This window comes from Diabrotica undecimpunctata, chromosome 3 (genome assembly GCF_040954645.1).
Source record: "Diabrotica undecimpunctata isolate CICGRU chromosome 3, icDiaUnde3, whole genome shotgun sequence".
Taxonomy (NCBI): Eukaryota; Metazoa; Arthropoda; class Insecta; order Coleoptera; family Chrysomelidae; genus Diabrotica; species Diabrotica undecimpunctata.
The window spans coordinates 170827636-170845322 of NC_092805.1; the positions used below are offsets into that span (position 1 = coordinate 170827636).

The following is a 17687-nucleotide window of genomic DNA, read 5'->3' on the forward strand; positions in this document are numbered from 1 at the left end:
TCATCGAGGATTCTTGTTGACAAATGTCGGGCTTTTGTTTTATTAATACAATAAAACGAGATTTTATCATAATTTATATTACACAATATAATACACATAACCGTAAAAAATAAAACAATATAAAATTTATTATTGAAATTTAGTACACTAAACGAAGATGAAATTAATTTACAAAAAAATGCAACCTTCATACGTTAACAATTGTTTTCCTATAAACTATAAATATTAAAAATTTCTAAAAGATATTTCAACATCGGTACCGATAAAAATGTTTTTGTTCGATTATATTTGTCAATAATACTGGAAATTTTTCGTATTTTTCGGTACTTTGTTTTATAAATAATATTAGAGATGTATAAATGCCGACTCGATGGTGTAGTCAGTGTAAAACGCAACAAATATTTACTGGTTGTGTTCTTGTATGAAACGTAGATGGTCTACTAAGTACTTGGCCTTGGCCTCGTCTAAAGATCGCAGAACTAATCGAGCGATTTTAATCCCTTACGTTGGTATACGTGATAGCGGACGTTCTATAAAATTATGTCATTCTAGACAATAGTAGATATTAACTGTGGGGCAGTGGCTTGAAGCATTAAATGAAAAAAAAACGGTACTGTAGGCTAGCGCGAAGATTCATACAGTTTTCTGTATTTTTAAATTTTAAATAACAGTTTCATTATATAGTAATAAAGAAAAGTTTTATTATATATAATACAGTAATTTTATTACTTATTATTTTTAAATACTATTTAAATATCCGCTTCAAAAATAATATTTAAGAATATAAAATCGCTGTTATTTAATTTCCTTTATATAGATTTTAATAAAATTGAATAAGTTGACATGTTATTAAAAGACTCCGCTCGTCGTGTAAATGGACTCTTCCAACTGTTTACAGCGCATCTTTCATATGAAGCTTATTTCGTGGCGTTACTTTTGCGACGCTGGCCTCAGTATTTTATTATAAAGTATATATAACGCCGTATAGAAGCTTTGCTTCAAAAATCGATTACCGTGCATTGATAAAATTCCTTAACTCAGGCCGAAATTATTTAGGGCTTGTATATTTGTACATCGACTCTTCACCTTCAAGTTCCACTGTGAAAAATGGGCGGTTAAGTTTAAAAGTGGCCTTTTTCAACAAGGATCCATCTCGATTTGACTGCCTCGAACCTCCAACAATTCTCAAAACTTTCCTTCCTCGCTGTAGCATTTTTTTTTCAATTAAGAAGCCGTTGAGCACTTCCACGGGAACTGTATTTATAGAGGAAAATATATAAACTCCCGATTTCACCATCAGGCCAAGAACTTTTCATACCACCAACACGTACTACATCACCGACTGCTGGCATATAAACGAAAAAATCTAAAGCAACAATACTCTTTATACATATAACAGATTAAAATTTATCACCTCAACATCTATTAGACAATTTTGCTTAGCTACTAGATGCACACTGTTTCGTTTGACGAATATTACAAATATACAAAACAATATGGCGACACATAGGACAATCTATAATACACTGCAATCATCGAAAACGAACCAGCTAAAAAATTTAGAAAATTAATGTATTATCTGAAGAATTTATAATTCTCAGGCAGGGCGTGCTATCGGGCGTATTAAGAAAAAGTTCTCACTGGGAAAAGATCAAGACTCGATAGATAGCAGAGATGCAAGTAAGTTGTCTATCGAAAATTACGAGATCCAACATCGAAAATATTGTAATAGCCATGTTATCAGTCTAAATATATTTTTTACCAGAAAGTAAAAAGTCATCTTGTTTTGAACCTTCTCTCGGAACTCCAAGTGGTAACGTTTCCAGCTTTGACTAGAAAGGATACGTTCTTCTGATTCGTCAACTCATACTCCCCAAAAACGGGATGTAACACTCCGGGAGTGAACGAGGAAGGGAAGCATAGATTTCTTATCGCGGTCTACGCACGGAGTGGTGGTTCTTAATTTAATTTATTTCATTATATTTTATTTAAATTTAATTTATTGTATTGTATTTTATTTTAATTTATCTTGTTTTATTTTATTTCCTTTTAATTTCATTAAAAAACACGCATGGGATTGCGTTTACTACTCCATGTAGTGTGTTGTCGCCATATCTATCGTTTCATTGCGTTTCACCGCGTTTCTGTTGTTTTTTTCATACCTTTGCACGATCAATCACACCGATCAATGCATTCCGTATGCAGCCCGCGATAAGAAAGCTATGATTAAAAAAACTTAAGCCGATCAAACCAGCTTTTGTCCTTATGCTCTAAGCGAGGTTTTCGTGGCTCGTAAGCGAATTATGCACGCGTTTCGTTTTTTTTTTGTTCCCTGGGCCCATTTGATCCAAGAACTCAATTATCACTGACGCTTATGGTGTTTGGTGCCCTATAATGGTGCCTCTATAATTTTTTGTTCAAGTTTGTACTGATCTTTGGCTTGATGCGTCCTAAATATACCAGGGTCTCCTCTTGGTTGTCCGTATGGTTTTTGTCTTTTGCGGTCCAGCGCCTATCAATCGCATAATACATGTTTCACAGTTACTGGTTTCTTATCGTAGAGATTGCAGTCAAGGTCTCCATTGTAAATGCCTATTTTATTCTCTAAGAATTTTCTTACTGGTATTTGTACGGTCCACATTCCTGTTATTGTTTTCAGTTTATTCCTGTTATATGGAGCAGTTCCTGTGTTCTTTTTGCATATGGCCCACCAATGAAGATTTCCCATGTGCTTTCCTACAATATCGCTCATGACTTTCTCGAATTTAGTCCTTTATAAACCTTCGGTTTATAAAGGACTAAAAGTGGTTTCGGTTAAAAGTGTAATCACATATGGCAGCGAAGTTTGGCAAATGAAACAAAGAACAGAGAAACTGTTACTAGCAACAGAAATGGACTTCTGGAGAAGAGCAGCAGGAAAATCAAGAAGAGATCGGATACCAAATGAGAGAATACGTGAAATGATGGGAGTCAAGCATACAATAGTTGATGACATAAAAACAAAACAGTTAATATGGTACGGCCATGTACAGAGAATGCCAGATGACAGGATTCCAAAACAGATTTTGACGTGGACACCACAAGGGAGAAGGTGTGAAAAAGCTGGAGAGAGGGAATTGAAAAAGAACTAGAGGAAAGAGAAATCCCTCCAGGCCTATGGCTGAATAGAGAAGAATGGCGGTTAGGAGTCGGAAGGCGTCGGAGAACGCTGTAAACCGATAGTAGTAGTATAAACCTTCGGACTGCAGCTTTCGGTGCTTCCAGGATCACAGCTGGTCCGGTTAGTTCGTTCGATACACTTTTATCAAAGTTGATCTGCTTTTTCGTTGCCTTCGATGCCCTGGTACCCAGACAAGATTAACTTTGTTCTGGTCTTCCAGTTCATTCAGTTCTACGATGCTGTACCACACCAGTCAGGACATGCCAGTGCTGCTTGACTATCTAACAATACATGGATCTGCTTTTTTAAAAGCTCTCCCGTTAAATCAAATACATAAAAAGGATAAATATTAATAATGTCAAAGGAACTAGAAAAATTTGATCTGAACGTAACAAAAATATTTAATATCTTACCAGGTGTTCTCAGATCTCCAGTGTATTATGGTACAACCTTTTATTCGAAAACAATCGAGACACTAGAACACATCTAAGAGTAACTGTTAGTCCAGATGAGGAAATTTAGTATACAACACGACAAATAATTTTTAGTTTTTTTGTTGCATGGATGATATCGTTAGCGTTCTTGTCAACGATCCGGTTTCCGCCCGAGCGGACACGATCCGGTTTAAAATAAATCTTGATCAATATACACTTTATATTAAAAACCGCCGATACATCCGGTCCATTGACTATCACAGTATGTAATATCTTGTAAAGTATAGGTGCTAACCAGCATGGGCGATGCGATCGTGAAGGTTAAAATAAAAGTAAAGCACCATAAACCCGACATATCGGCTTTAGTGCATTTTCTTCAATTCAGTTTTAAACTGATACATGATCATGTCGAACAATAAGAAAAGAAACTCTTAAAAAAAGAGAAACAGTTGTCTCTCATAAGAAACTCTAAAATTTGATAAAAACAATTCGAAAATTAAACTAAATACGCGTGTTAAAATTATGTAAACTTGCAAAATTTGGTGGAGTTTTTCGAAAAAAATTAAGTATGAATTGTAATTCTTGAAAATGAACACAAATTTTATAGAATTTGAAATGTTGAATACGTTTGTTGTTAAATTCATGCAGAATTTATAACAATTTCAGAAAATTGTACAAAATTTTTATGCCATTACTTAGAAAACTTAATAAAAATAGACAAATATGTTACGATATTTCAAAAATGTCAAAGAAATTTTCCAAAACATGAGAGAACTCACTAAACTTCGTTACAATTCCAAAAAACACAAATACTCCACAAAATTCGCCAAAATCCTACATATTTCAAAACATAAACTCAATAATCTATTAAAATACAGATAGTTTCTGTCCTCGATAGTTTTCACAACTATTATAAAACATTTGACAGCAACCAATTTTTATAAATCAGAAAATACTGTTTCTGTGTGGCTGAGCAGACTCTTACGCCTGACTGGTGTTCCTCACGTCTAGAGGCAAAGGATACACATCACAGGTGCAAACTGGTCGCCCAAACCGGTATCCGGTGCACGTACGAACATCCGTCATAAGCTAAACAATACCGAGTTCAATAAAAAACAACAAAAAGGCCAAAACAACAACCCAGTTGTCCGCCGGATCTACATCCGGTAGATGAGCCGGGGCTCTGTCCGGTTGACAGTGCTTTATTTGACACAATGTGATTTTGTTCTTGCCATTTAAAACAAACACGATCGCTCAGTTTGCGGATTCCCTCAGCAGATTAGTTAGAACACCGTTCCTACACTCACCAAAATTTTACGGACTAAACTTGGTTAGTAAATTAAGGATTGTTAAAGAAACCGGGCGTACCAACGTCCAGTTTTTAATATTAAACGGACGTTTTTGCGCCGGATTTTTACCGGATCGTTAACAAGAGGTAGTACCAATGATGAACTAGGCAAATAAAAATATCGATGATATACATATTTCGATAAAAATTGAACAAACAGTACCACCACAATTGTAAAAAGTTGCTTTTGTGAGAGATGTCTGCTGTTGAACAACCTCAAACAATCCAGACCTTTCACCATGTGATTAACGCATATCTGGAACTGTAAAAATATAAGAGGTGGAGCACCATTTGACTACGATGATCAAGTGGAGCAAGGAATGTACAAAGTAAAATAAATAGAAAAGTATAAAACAAGAATGCTACAAAAAAAACCAAATGCAAAAAAAACCATTGACTTGGTAGCTGAAATTATCTCCAAATCAGAAAAATTAAATTTTCCCTCATCTGAACCACCTGTTACTATCAGAATAGCCCAGTAAAAACCTAATAAAATATTCTAATAATATATACAAATTGTCCTTTTATATTTTTTATATAAAAAAGTTGGGCAAGATTTATTTATATTCAATAACTTATTGCACTGCCATAGACAAAATGTGACTGATATATTACAAGGTAGATTCGAAAGGTGATTTATTCGAAAGAATGAACTAACTTAGGCCGTTAATTCCTAACAGCCGGTTCTTTTTGCCGCGCCAGATGATCGTCGTAACCGTCACCATCATCTGAAATGTAAATAAGAGTCCATTTTAGTTCAGTCAATATAGATATATAAGGCGTATTGTTCGTTACAAGATATTTCGGATTTAATCTTCTAGGTATAGTTGTATACAGGGTCGGACTTTTATACTGATACATTTTATCAAAATTACGGCAAAGTATCCCACAAAGTAAAAGAAAAATACATACAAGTAACACTTTTATATTAAAATATATATTTAACATAGTGAAAAAATACAAAAAAAAATTGTTTTAAACTTAATTATTGTCTACATTTAAATCGGTGTCACTATCATCGCTATCGTTTAAATATATTACTACTCTATTCATAATGTTTTGGAACTGTAAGTATAATTCTTCTGGTTTTTTGACATGCTCTATACATTTTTTTAAATCATCTGCTGCAATATTATTACATTTGGTCTTAATTAAATCTACTACAGTCGAAAATGATTTAGGAGAATTATTATTTTTCCTCACATTACTTTTTAATGGCAGCTAATCTGAAAAGCTCAACGTAGGTGGCGCTTGTGTAGTTGGAGGTCACGTCAACTCTTCAAATCAATTTACTTATAAGTAAATATTGCGTTTATTAGGCTGTGTGAATTTAATTTGAGAAAATAAAATGCCTCAATGTTGTGTTGTGCCTTTGTGCTCATCGAGAACATCAGGACACATGTTTCCCAAAGATATTCTGATGACAAAAAAGTGGATTCTAGCAATAAGAAGGTATAAATATGTGCCGACAATAAATGCATGTATTTGTTAAAATACTTATGTTTTTCTGGAATATTTAGTTGCAGTCATATTTACTAAGAACTTAACAGGGAAAACCCTGTAGTTGGCTGTATGCCATAGGTATAACATATTAAAATGAAGTAAAGACTTCTGTTTTATGTTTTTATATTAAATTAATTTAATATACTAACATACAAAAGAAGTCACCACAGTTACGTTACATGACTGTATTAGCTCAAACCCAAATACAAATACTTCACTATAACACTGATGAACATAAATATTTTTATTTTGGTCTGAGCTATAGAAATAAAACATTAAGAAGATGACAAACAGTAACTTTGGCATTCCTTCTCCTTAATTCGTTTTTTAACGCACAAACAGTCCAAGATCCGTATTTTTCTGCCATAATTTATTATTTATTAAATCGTAAACAAAAACACCATATACAAACTTCACGAACTGTCATAACGTTGACCATAGATAAATAATATTATATGACGTTGACCCCCAACTACACTAGCGCCGCCAAGCGGGAGTAACGGCGTACATAGCTGCCATTGAGACCACAACAATTCTATTGGATTCAGTCATGGACGTATAAACACAGATGGACTCAGTTATTTACATAAAAATGTGAAGCCAAAATTATTTGACTAGGTCACATTCTCAGCACCTTCAAATGTTGTCACATTTTTTTATTAAAATATCTTATTCACGTATCGCTGAAAATATTACTATATTTATTTTATACTCTACAGGTGCTATCATACCAAAATAATAATTTATTACTTATATTAATATATTTAATTGTAATTAAAACATCAAGTGTGCACATAGTGTGCATATCATTTAATAATAGCGTATAACAGATATCAACCAATTATTTTATATGTAGAAGCACTGAAACCTATTTATTAATGGCAACGGTGTTTACATTTCTCTGTCTTATGGCTCTACGTCAAACTTCAAATGCTGTTCCATGTCATGTCCATGTTTATTTACTTTTTACCCATGTTTATTTACTTTTTACCCAAGATGAGGAAAAGTTGTTTTTCGATATTTTGGCTGTATTTTAAGTGATATTTGTAAATAGTGAAATAAATAAATTATAATAATGGTGCTACAGTTTTGCATTTGCAAAAAAAACGAAATGTTTACATCCCAATGTCTCATTTAATTTGTACGTACTGTGTACTGTTTGTTTACATTATTTAAGATGACGAACTGAGGAGGCCTGTGTGTTTACATTTTAAAATATGTCTTTCATAGGCGTACCATTGGGTTTATTCATATCAATTAATGTATTGAACAAGATATTAGTTCATGAAATTAGTATAGATATTTTTAAATTGTAAGTAGACATCATCTGATTAAAAAGATCTGTTTAGTAGCTTTTTAATTTAATATTTCTCATGAATTAACAATAAATTAGTGAAATGAATAAAACTCATTTATTTTTCTATGTAGGTTTCCAAATAATATTGATTATTGATGAAAATTACTCTAAACTTCAACAGAGAAAACAGTATAAAAACCTTTCAAAAGCATCCTTTTTGGTTATTTAAACTTGTAAGGAAGCTGAAAAATATTTCAGATTTTTTAATAAAACTGTAAATATCTACAACAGACGAGTTAAAAACCTTATGAATATTTTGATTAATAAAACCATAAAAAATGTCGCAAAATCAATCTATGAGCATTTTGGTGACCATATGTATGATGAAGATGCAATCGATGGTCACTCTATGCAACTTTTAAAATTGGTTCTTGAGAAATATTTTAAAATTGGAATTCATCATGAAACGAGGACTACTTTAGATGCTAACACCGTGCGCATAAGAAGCGTTCTTACTAAGACTGTTTTATTTCGCAATCAATAAAAATTTATTTCTATACCAACATCTTCTATTATGTCTATTTACCATTTTTACGTTAATATTTCTGTTCGGTAAATAGCTTTCCAATAATTTATACATTTTCACGCCTACTTTTTAATAAGTAGGTATATTTGCAAATAATTTTATGTCAAATGCCAGCAAGAGCATTGGAATGATCAATAAATAATTTTGTAGCAGAAACCCTTACTACGAGGAATCTATTCATATTGTATTAAAACAAATTTGTCACAATTTGAAAAAATATGTTTTAACACATTATCAATAAATATAGGTATGTACTTAAAGTTGACAAATGTATATTTTTTAATTGTTTTTTTTATCGTAGGATTATTTGATACCTATTAAAAAATTAACTTGAGCTCAACTATATTTTATTGTATTAATTTTAAAGCAAATAAAATTGTATTTTATTTTTTCTATAAAAACGTGTTTTTATACATTATTACTACTTCCAATTATTAACGTCTGAATAATTATCCCCGCGAGTAAAAATTCAAGCACCCTTATGCTCATTGAGGAAGTATCACAGTCTATCGATACCCGTTTTACTCCCCTTTACCCTCTTGTCCAGGAATATCGAAGCTTCAAAACAGTGTGTGTTTAAGGTATCTTATTGCTGGGTCCATCTATGTTTATACGTCCATGGATTCAGTACACAATAGTAAGGAGGTAATCTTAATACTGGTTGTTTTTTTGTGTCAGAATCCATAAAATATATTTCATGTTTTGATAAAAATTCTTGAATTTCAGCTTTGTTTGAATTAGTGTTTAGAATTTTACTCTTTAGTCTAAAATGATACCGAGCATATCCAAAATAATAACGCTATTTCTTTTTAATTTAGGTAGTAATTCCTACTCAAACCACTTTTCAAACAAAGTACTGTCTATATCTTGATGATAATCTAAGCGACAATTACTTAGACTCTTAGCAGAGAGTAATAAAGTATCTTCTACCCATCCTGATTCTCTCCCACAATGTAAACTACAAATTATCTTCCCTCTAGAGGGAGGAACATTGGTGACGCAATTTTTTAGCTATTCGCTCCGTGCGTGACCATGGTAGGGGTACCTTGAAACGATGCCAGCGTGCGTAGCGGCGAAATATGACAAAATTGGAATCTTTTTAAGCATAAATTTTATTAAAAATGTGTGCAAATACATGTTGCGTATTTAATTGTGCTAATAATAGCAAAAATAGTAAGTGTATTTTTTTTAGGTTCCCAAAGATTACATATAAATTAGAGAAAAGAAAAAGATGGATCCGTGCTAATAATATGAAAAAGTAAATATCACATAACCTCATTTTTATGCAATTGAAATTGGAAATATTTAAATAATTTACCTTAAATGATGTTTTATAAGGCTTCAAGCTAACTGCAGAGTGCCTGATGACTTTAGCTTTTATATCATAACTTTTACTATTACTGTTTTTAATTATATGCTCTTTGACGTGAAAAACTTGATTTGCCAGTACTAGATTTTTCCCTTTCTTTTCCGTTTGGGGTTACAAAGATATATTATGATGAATTTTGAGAAATCCAGTTTTTAATACTACATTTATTTTGTACATAAACTGAAAAAATATAATTAAAAAGTTAATTATTAGATAATAATTGTCAATTTCGCCTGTATTTAACAATGTCAAACATATGTCACATGTTTAAACTGAAAATTGGTAGGTCCAAAACTGTCAGATGAAGGCGGTAGGTGTCGCGTCAGTCACGCACGGAGCGAATATCGTGGGTGTCGAACCAAGTTGCATCCAAATAATATAAGTTCTTCCCTTCACTCCTAAAAGACCTGAGAATCTCCAAATAATCGAAACTCCACTTTATTAAACGGCTGGATTCCATAATTGCCTGCCGTTTATTCACTGTTTTAAACATAAAACCATTCTTCTTCTTATGGTGCCTATCCGTTACGGATGTTATACACTAGCATGGCCATTCTGACTTTGTTGACTGCTGCCCTGAAAAGTCCGGTAGTGATTAAGTTAAACCACTTTCGCAGGTTATGCAGCCAGGATATTCTTCTTCGTCCTGGACCTCTTTTCCCATGCACTTTACCTTGAAGTATGGTCCGAAGTAGGTTGTATCGTTGATCATTGCTCATTATATGGCCCAGGTATTCTAGTCCAGGTATTCAGGTATTCTTCTAAACCATTAGATTTTAAAAACCTCCAAAAAGTAGTTTTATGACACTCAGGGATTATTTCTTTGTTTCTTAATTCACTCAAAAGTTTATTTAAAGTTGGTAAGTTACTCACTGAATACATATGATATATTGTTTCCCGTATAGGTGATAAATAAAAATTCGGTAATACTCGATGGGCACCAGAATCTTTTTTTTTTGCAACACTGGACCGTCTTTTATAAGCTAGTACACAGTACATCGTGGCACTTGTGTCAAAAAAACCGTCTTTTTGATCGCTTTTGATTTAACCATCGTCAAAAGAAGACCTAAGAAAAAATATGTAATTTTACTTTTTAAGGAATTCTGCTCGGAATTTTGTGTTTTTTATGAATTATTTAACAGTCAAGACGTTGTGAGCGTCGCCGTTAAAACCCGGCAAATTTGAACGAGTAATCACTGTGTTTTATTTTCCATGTCGTCTCTCATCTGAGATATTTGTAAAACAACCTTTACAACAATTTAAAGGATAACCACATGTTTCCATTTTGCCCAACAGCTTTCATCCTCGTTTTGTTTGTCCATGGTTATCATCCAACCTTTTTCGCAGTTTGGAGATGAATTTGTTCATGTGGCGGTGAATCTAACTCCAGTTCAACCCACAGAAATTTTTGTGAAATCCAGGTAACTTTTGTGTCTGATTTTTAAAGGAAAAATAAACATTTTCTAATAATAATTGCTTTCATAAAAATTTAAAAAATTGTAATAATTAAAATTGTAGATCTTAGGGTCTGGCTTAGATGTCATTGTTCTCAGTTTTAAGATTTAGTATTGACATATGACAGTTAACACTATTTTTGACATTTGATAAATATCTAATCATATTTGAGATTTTGTTTTGTTTTTAGAAAAAGGTTAACCTCTCTGCATAGTTTCATTTAAAAAGTTATTTTTCATTTCTAATTTTTTCCGTTACAAATTCCGAGACATGAATACCGAGACAACAATAAATGTGTAATTTTTTTCCCTAAACCATTTTGTTTATTTATTTTAAAAAAGTTTCTAAACTCTTTTGTGTTTTTAGGAAGCAAGAACCTTTTCTTTCATCCAGCAGGAAGATTCTTCAAAGCGGCGTCCATTTTAAATAGCTTTGAGAACCTTCTTGTGTTTTGTTTGTCCAGGAGACTCATGTAAGTACCCCCTTTGTTTCATTTTTGGTAGTTACCATAATCCAACCCCCTTGTCATTCACTTATCCACGACCCAGTTCTCCAAATAAACCCTGAGTGGCCGTTCGCAACGTTTCGGTTTGTTTTGCTTGTCCTATCTCCACGCCAATAATTTCTGTCCCCAACTTTCAAGCCCCTATAGTAATACCCTATGTGGTAGGCAAAATAATCGTTACAAACTTTCTTCTCACAGAAGCCCCTTTAGTGATAATTTGATATTAAGTAAACATTAACCTTTTACCTGAATAAAATTCCAAGAAATTTTCTAATATCTTATAAACACTGGCTTTACGTACCTAGAAATTTGTTATTCTGAATTCCAAGTACAAATGCAATTAACTGATTAAATTTAAATAGGTACACAAAATGATGCTTAAAATTTTATTTACGAATCGTTAACAACTCAAAATTGAAATGCTACACCTACTTTGTATCATATAGTAAAGTACCTTTAAACTTTGGATAAAATTTAAAATCGAACCTAATGTAACGAAAGACTAAGGATGACTCTTCGTTACAGCATTTTAGGGAGTACAGTGATTGTGTGCTTGATATCATCCCAGTCTCTTAATCTGGGGAATTCCATCCGAATTATCTTGCAACGGATTATACGTCTATTTTGACTGGACTGTATAATTAAAAATGCTTACCGTCGTCGTTCTCCTCTAATTGGACGTCATTCTGATCTTTGTAATCCCCTTGGTCCTCCTGATTCTTCTTGTCTTTATCGTGCGGCGCGCCTAAAGCGTCTATATGCTTCTTATCGAAGTTGGGTTTATCTACCTGCTTGAAGTTATCGTTGTTGTCGAATTGTAGTCCGTCGTGGAACAAAGGAGCATCGAATACTTCGTGGGCGACGTTTTCTTTTTCAATTTCGTCTTTCGCTGAAATATAACAAGAAGAAGTAAGCATTTAAGAAGTCAATATTTACAAAATGTCGAAAAATTACATTCTACTATGAATTAAATTGATTTAACTTGAGTCTATTAATCGAGTCGAGTAGGCCTGTTTAAAATCTATCAATATGTTATGGATGTTAATGTTGTACTGTTTAGTGTAGGAAAAAATACATAGAAGAGCTTCTAAATGAAATATCCACAATAGAATATGGAAAAGAATGAAATGATCAAGAACGAAAAGGATGAAATGTTGCTGAAAAAAATATAGATACAACAATGAAAGGCACATACAGAAAGAAAGTTTATGCTATAAACACAGGGAAATGGCGGTACTAAATGTTGAATATAAAATACTTGCAGTACATATCAAAAATAAGATATCACAAAAAAATAGAAAATGACACAATAGAATATCAATGGGGATTCATAAGAGGACTTGTACAGTATATCAAATTTTGCTGCGTGAAATACAAGCAGAAACCTAAGACTATGGGAAATCTACAGTGGCTCTATTCATCGACTTTAAACAAGCTTTTGACAGAGTAAAACAGAGAAATATACAAGGAACTATGTGAAATAGAAATTTCACTAGGACTAAACGTAGATAGGTAGTTTTAACATTGAAAAGGATAAATGTCAAAGGAATATCAGAGAATGAGATATAGAAAGGAGGACATCTTGGAAGAAATTTAAAAAAAGTTGAATTTTGCTGCAAATTTGAAAAAAGTTTGGTTTTGATAAACAGTGAATTTCTTCTAATTAAATAAATTAAGAAGTAAAAAGTTGAGTGAATGTGTTTGGTCTACATGTGCTGAAAAATATAGAAGGAGAGATAAACTGTAAGTCATTTGCTTTCATTATTTGACATGTTTAGGAAGTTTTTCATCAGGAAGTTGGTTTTTACTTTTATGTAGAAAAGAACTTTCCATATAAAAGTATTGACTTTTCTTGACTTGGTTATAAAGTTAGTTTTTCCGTAAAAAAATATAACTTTGATTAACAAGGAAACTAGTAGTTATATTTCATTGTGGACTTTTACAATATTATAAAATTATACTGTAATTTGTGTAAATTTTTGCTTCGGTATACTCCGTACTTTTATATTATGTCAATAAATTGTGTTTTCTTTTGATGTTTGGGTTTTATTTTCAATTGGTTTTTGTGAATCTAAATGCAATACGGAAGCAGTGGCGCACCTAGGGGGGGGGTTTAACCCCCCAAAACCCATATTCCGACACTGTAACTCACACATTTTGAGGACTCAAAATGGAGGTAGCACCATAAAAAAAATTTCGGTGACCAACCAAAACCCCCCCAGAAGCAAATTCTAGGTGCGCTACTGTACAGAAGTGAGATATGAAGCATGAATAACCCTTACCTGCTTTTTCTGCTTGAGGCACCCTCTCGTTGGCGCTCTCCCTGGCATTTTGATACCTAGCGTTAACCACTTCTTCTTCTTTCTTTTCCGGTATAGCAACGACACCCTCCGGTACCTTATTATCTTTACGGACGGACACAGGTGTAAGCGTCGGCACCAAAATAGGCCTGGCTCCGTCTAAACTCGCTTGTGAAGGCTTCAGTACATTATTGGATGAAGTACTTGACGAAATTGCTTTGTTATCGTTGGCGTAGGGTTGAGCAAGTACAAATAGCGGTGCGTTTCGCGCGCCAGTGTCTGGTTCTTGATGCGCCATCTTCTCGTCTTTGTTTAACTCATTAGTCTCGAGAATACCGTTATTTTTGTTTGTTTCTTCAACTTGTAAGACTTTGGGTTCTGCCAAAGTTTCTTGATTGTTGCATTTTGCCTTAAAACAAATATACAAATAACACATTCTTTTCAGATATCATAAAATTGTATCGTTTTTATATTTACCTTAAGGTGTTCAACCTCATCCTTTAATTCCTTATTTTCCTTCTTTAACTTATTCAACTCTTCATCGTTGCTATTTTTGTTTTGAGTTTCTTGGAGTTCTTTTGCTAGTTTTTCTTTTTCACTTTGTAGTTCAGCATACTGCGTCTATTAAAAAAAATCACTTATTACTAAAATGTTGTGATACATTATACCGCTGGGAGTTTTGCAACATCGTCCTCCACACAATTATTTCAAGTTTGAGGACAGGAAAGTGCAACAAGGGACCAAATTGGATGAATATGGTAAGTGGTTGATCAATTCGTTTTGAATTGGTGTACTTTTAAGAATTTGTTGACTGAGGTATTGTCTTGATCAAAGAAAATGTTTTTTCAAGCCATACTAGGAAGTTTTTTACTTAAATTGGAGGCGAAACTGTGTACTAGAACTGCATATTATATTCCAGTTATTTTTGGATCCTTTTCCAAGCAATTAATTTGAGTAATTCTGTCGATACTCTAAAAAACAGTTAACATCACCTTTCTGACCTTTGTCAGTGGCTTTGCTATTTTTCCTCCACAATTTTGATAGTTTCTTCATCTCTAATGTGTAAAAATACACACAAGTTTCACAACAGGCACTTAAGAGTGCAAAAATCCTTAGAATTCAGTTTTATCAATGGCAAAAAATATTCTGAATATAATACACTCACAAATTTTCCCAGACTCCCTTATTTTCATTCCTAAATATTCATGTAATATGCTATATACAAAAAAATTTAAAGAAATAATAAATCATTTATTTTTGGACAAAGTAGTTACTAAATTTTACCTTAAGACTTTCTCTAGAGGACCGAAGTTTCTTCTGCTCTTCCAACAATTCACTTATTCTTGCTTCCAAATTGTTTATCTCCTCTTGCTGCTGTTTTTGGGCTTTGTCAGTCTCTTCTTTGTAGTCATCATATTGAGTCTATACATTCAATTAAAAAAAAAACTTACGGTAACATCAACTTTGGTGTTTTGGGGAAATATATTATAAAAAATATGAGGAGAAATGGCTTATGAGAGAAAGAAAAAAAAATGGATGTATTACTCAAGAAGTAATAGGAAATGAAAACAAAAACTGCAAGAAAAATAATCTGCAAAGGCAAATGACAAAATGGGGCATTAATAATATAAAATTATAAGATTCTATGACCCACATACCTGTAATAAGTTCAAATGCTGTTGAACAGACTCTAATTTATGTTTCATATCATTGGCTTCATTTTCATATTTACTTCTTTCTTCCTTCAGTCGATTTTCTAGGTTAGATTTTGTCTGTACATGGTCAGCTTGTTCTGTTTTCAGAGTTTTTTCTAATCTTTGTTTATAATCAGATATCACTGAAATATATGACATACAATATTTTTATTTTATGTAGAGATTATTATACTTTATAGGTCATTATTATGGTATAAAAGAAAACTATCAGTCACAGTTGGTAATCATTCTAACATTAGTCTAGTTGATCTAGATATGAACCAAAAATTACATGATTAGACTTCAAACCAAACCCTTCTTTCAATGTGTCATAGTTTATCGAATTCTAAGTCATATAGTTAGAATTAACTAAAATGTCATGCAATGATTCGCTACATTCTTAAAATCCTATATGACCTCAAAATTAATGACGAACTGAAAGAAGGGCTTGGTTTGAACTTTACATTAATTTATGAATAATTTTACCCTAAAAAAAATTGTACAAAGGAAAATATAACTTTTATATCACCTTTCAAAAATTGTCCAGGCTCAATTAATTAATGCAATGAAATATTCCATTGTTTTTTGTCTTTATTATTATTTAAATAGGTAAACCTAATATACAAAAATAATTAAGATTAAATTAATCAACAAAGCAATATAAATAATAATATTTAAATATCCTATTATAAATTTAAAAACAATAGGTAACAAAAAAATTAAAGATTTACATAAAACATTTTTATAGAGCAAATGTTACACTTCTGGATTTTAAACTATACAAAATTGGCAATTTTTGACAGGAAATATTATTATCAGCAATTTTTCTTTTATCTATTTTTGTCTTATATATGCTACTTTCAAAGTTATTCTGATAAAAGGGAATCTACAAGCTAAATTGAGCCACATGATCATAATATAGCAATAATATATAAAATAAACAGTGAAACATTGAAAATTACCATTTTATGAATTTTCTATTTAACACGTATCCCGTGAATACCTGTATTCTCCACTTTTTCTTTATTCCTTGTTAAATTCAATTTCTAATAATCACTAACTCTGATTATATTTTATTTAATTAAAAATTAAATAATACAAATACTGACTTTATTCTCATATAACGATAATTATAATCTATGTTAATGTTGATTTAAATTAAAAACATTTGTTTATATATTTATTTACATTGTTGAATTATAATATACATTACTGATATGTGGTTAGGAATTTAAAATGGAATTATCTACATAATACATTATATAAACTTGACATTATTATTATTTTACCTTGCAACTGTGTCGAAAGATTCTCTTCTTGCTGGTGGCAAATGAAGTTAGATTTTTTAACATCGTCTAAATGGGAAAGTGTATTATTATAGCAGGCTATTATTCCTACAATGATCAATATACCACAAAGGTACAAGAAAACTTTGGCTCTAGTGCCTCGAATAACCCTAGAAGTGGTCATTACATTTATTTAATCGGTCCTTTTTCACTTTCACTTATTTTATATCCTACAAAAATTCGAGTTGTTGGCAATGTTGGCAAAAAATGTTTTTATGTCAAATTAAGACTTCTTCTTCTTCTTCTGTTTTTTATGGCTTCGCTGCGAGGCGATTCGCCAGCACTATTTGTTGGCGACCGTGATGTAATCTGGTTCTAAACCATATCAGGGCCGCTGACATTTGTCAATTGTTGTCTATACTGTGGTAGTAATGTTTTCTGAATTTTTAAGTTTGAGGTTAGGTGGTTATCAACACATATTGTAAACAAATGGTAATGGGAGGGTTACATATTACACAATAAACAGGACGCCACAGAGGAAAAAACTGAAAAAGGCAAAAACATTGAATTAAAGTTGAGCATCGTAAATTACAAATTAATTTTATTATAGTCAAGAAACTGTAAGATTACACTGACTGACTTTTCATTAGGGGATATTAAGATTGTGTCTATTGAGATTGGTGTTTGGAATTTCATTGAAATAAAAATTGAATATAAATCCATGTTAGGAATAACATTAATGGGGCACTC

The 17687-nt window shown here is 32.1% G+C and overlaps 1 protein-coding gene across 1 annotated transcript; it reads right to left on the reverse strand.

The window, feature by feature from the left end:
* Positions 1-57: 57 nt before the first annotated feature.
* Positions 58-17234, reverse strand: LOC140437813 (uncharacterized). The gene is made up of 8 exons (XM_072527566.1): positions 16941-17234; positions 15616-15794; positions 15242-15379; positions 14435-14578; positions 13940-14366; positions 12313-12546; positions 3236-5670; positions 58-2781 (listed from the first exon to the last, which is right to left on the reverse strand). The coding sequence occupies exons 1-7, from the start codon at positions 17119-17121 to the stop codon at positions 5609-5611; spliced, it is 1365 nt and encodes a 454-aa protein (XP_072383667.1). The 5' UTR covers positions 17122-17234; the 3' UTR covers positions 58-2781; positions 3236-5608.
* Between the last annotated feature and the right edge of the window lie 453 nt (positions 17235-17687).

Coding starts and splice junctions, on each gene's coding strand:
- LOC140437813 (XM_072527566.1), bottom strand. CDS start 17,121: ATGACCACTTCTAGGGTTATTCGAGGCACTAGAGCCAAAGTTTTCTTG. Junction 14,579..15,241: donor CCTCTAGAGAAAGTCTTAAG/GTAAAATTTAGT, acceptor TTTTTTTAATAG/ACGCAGTATGCTGAACTACA. Junction 14,367..14,434: donor ATGAGGTTGAACACCTTAAG/GTAAATATAAAA, acceptor ATTTGTTTTAAG/GCAAAATGCAACAATCAAGA.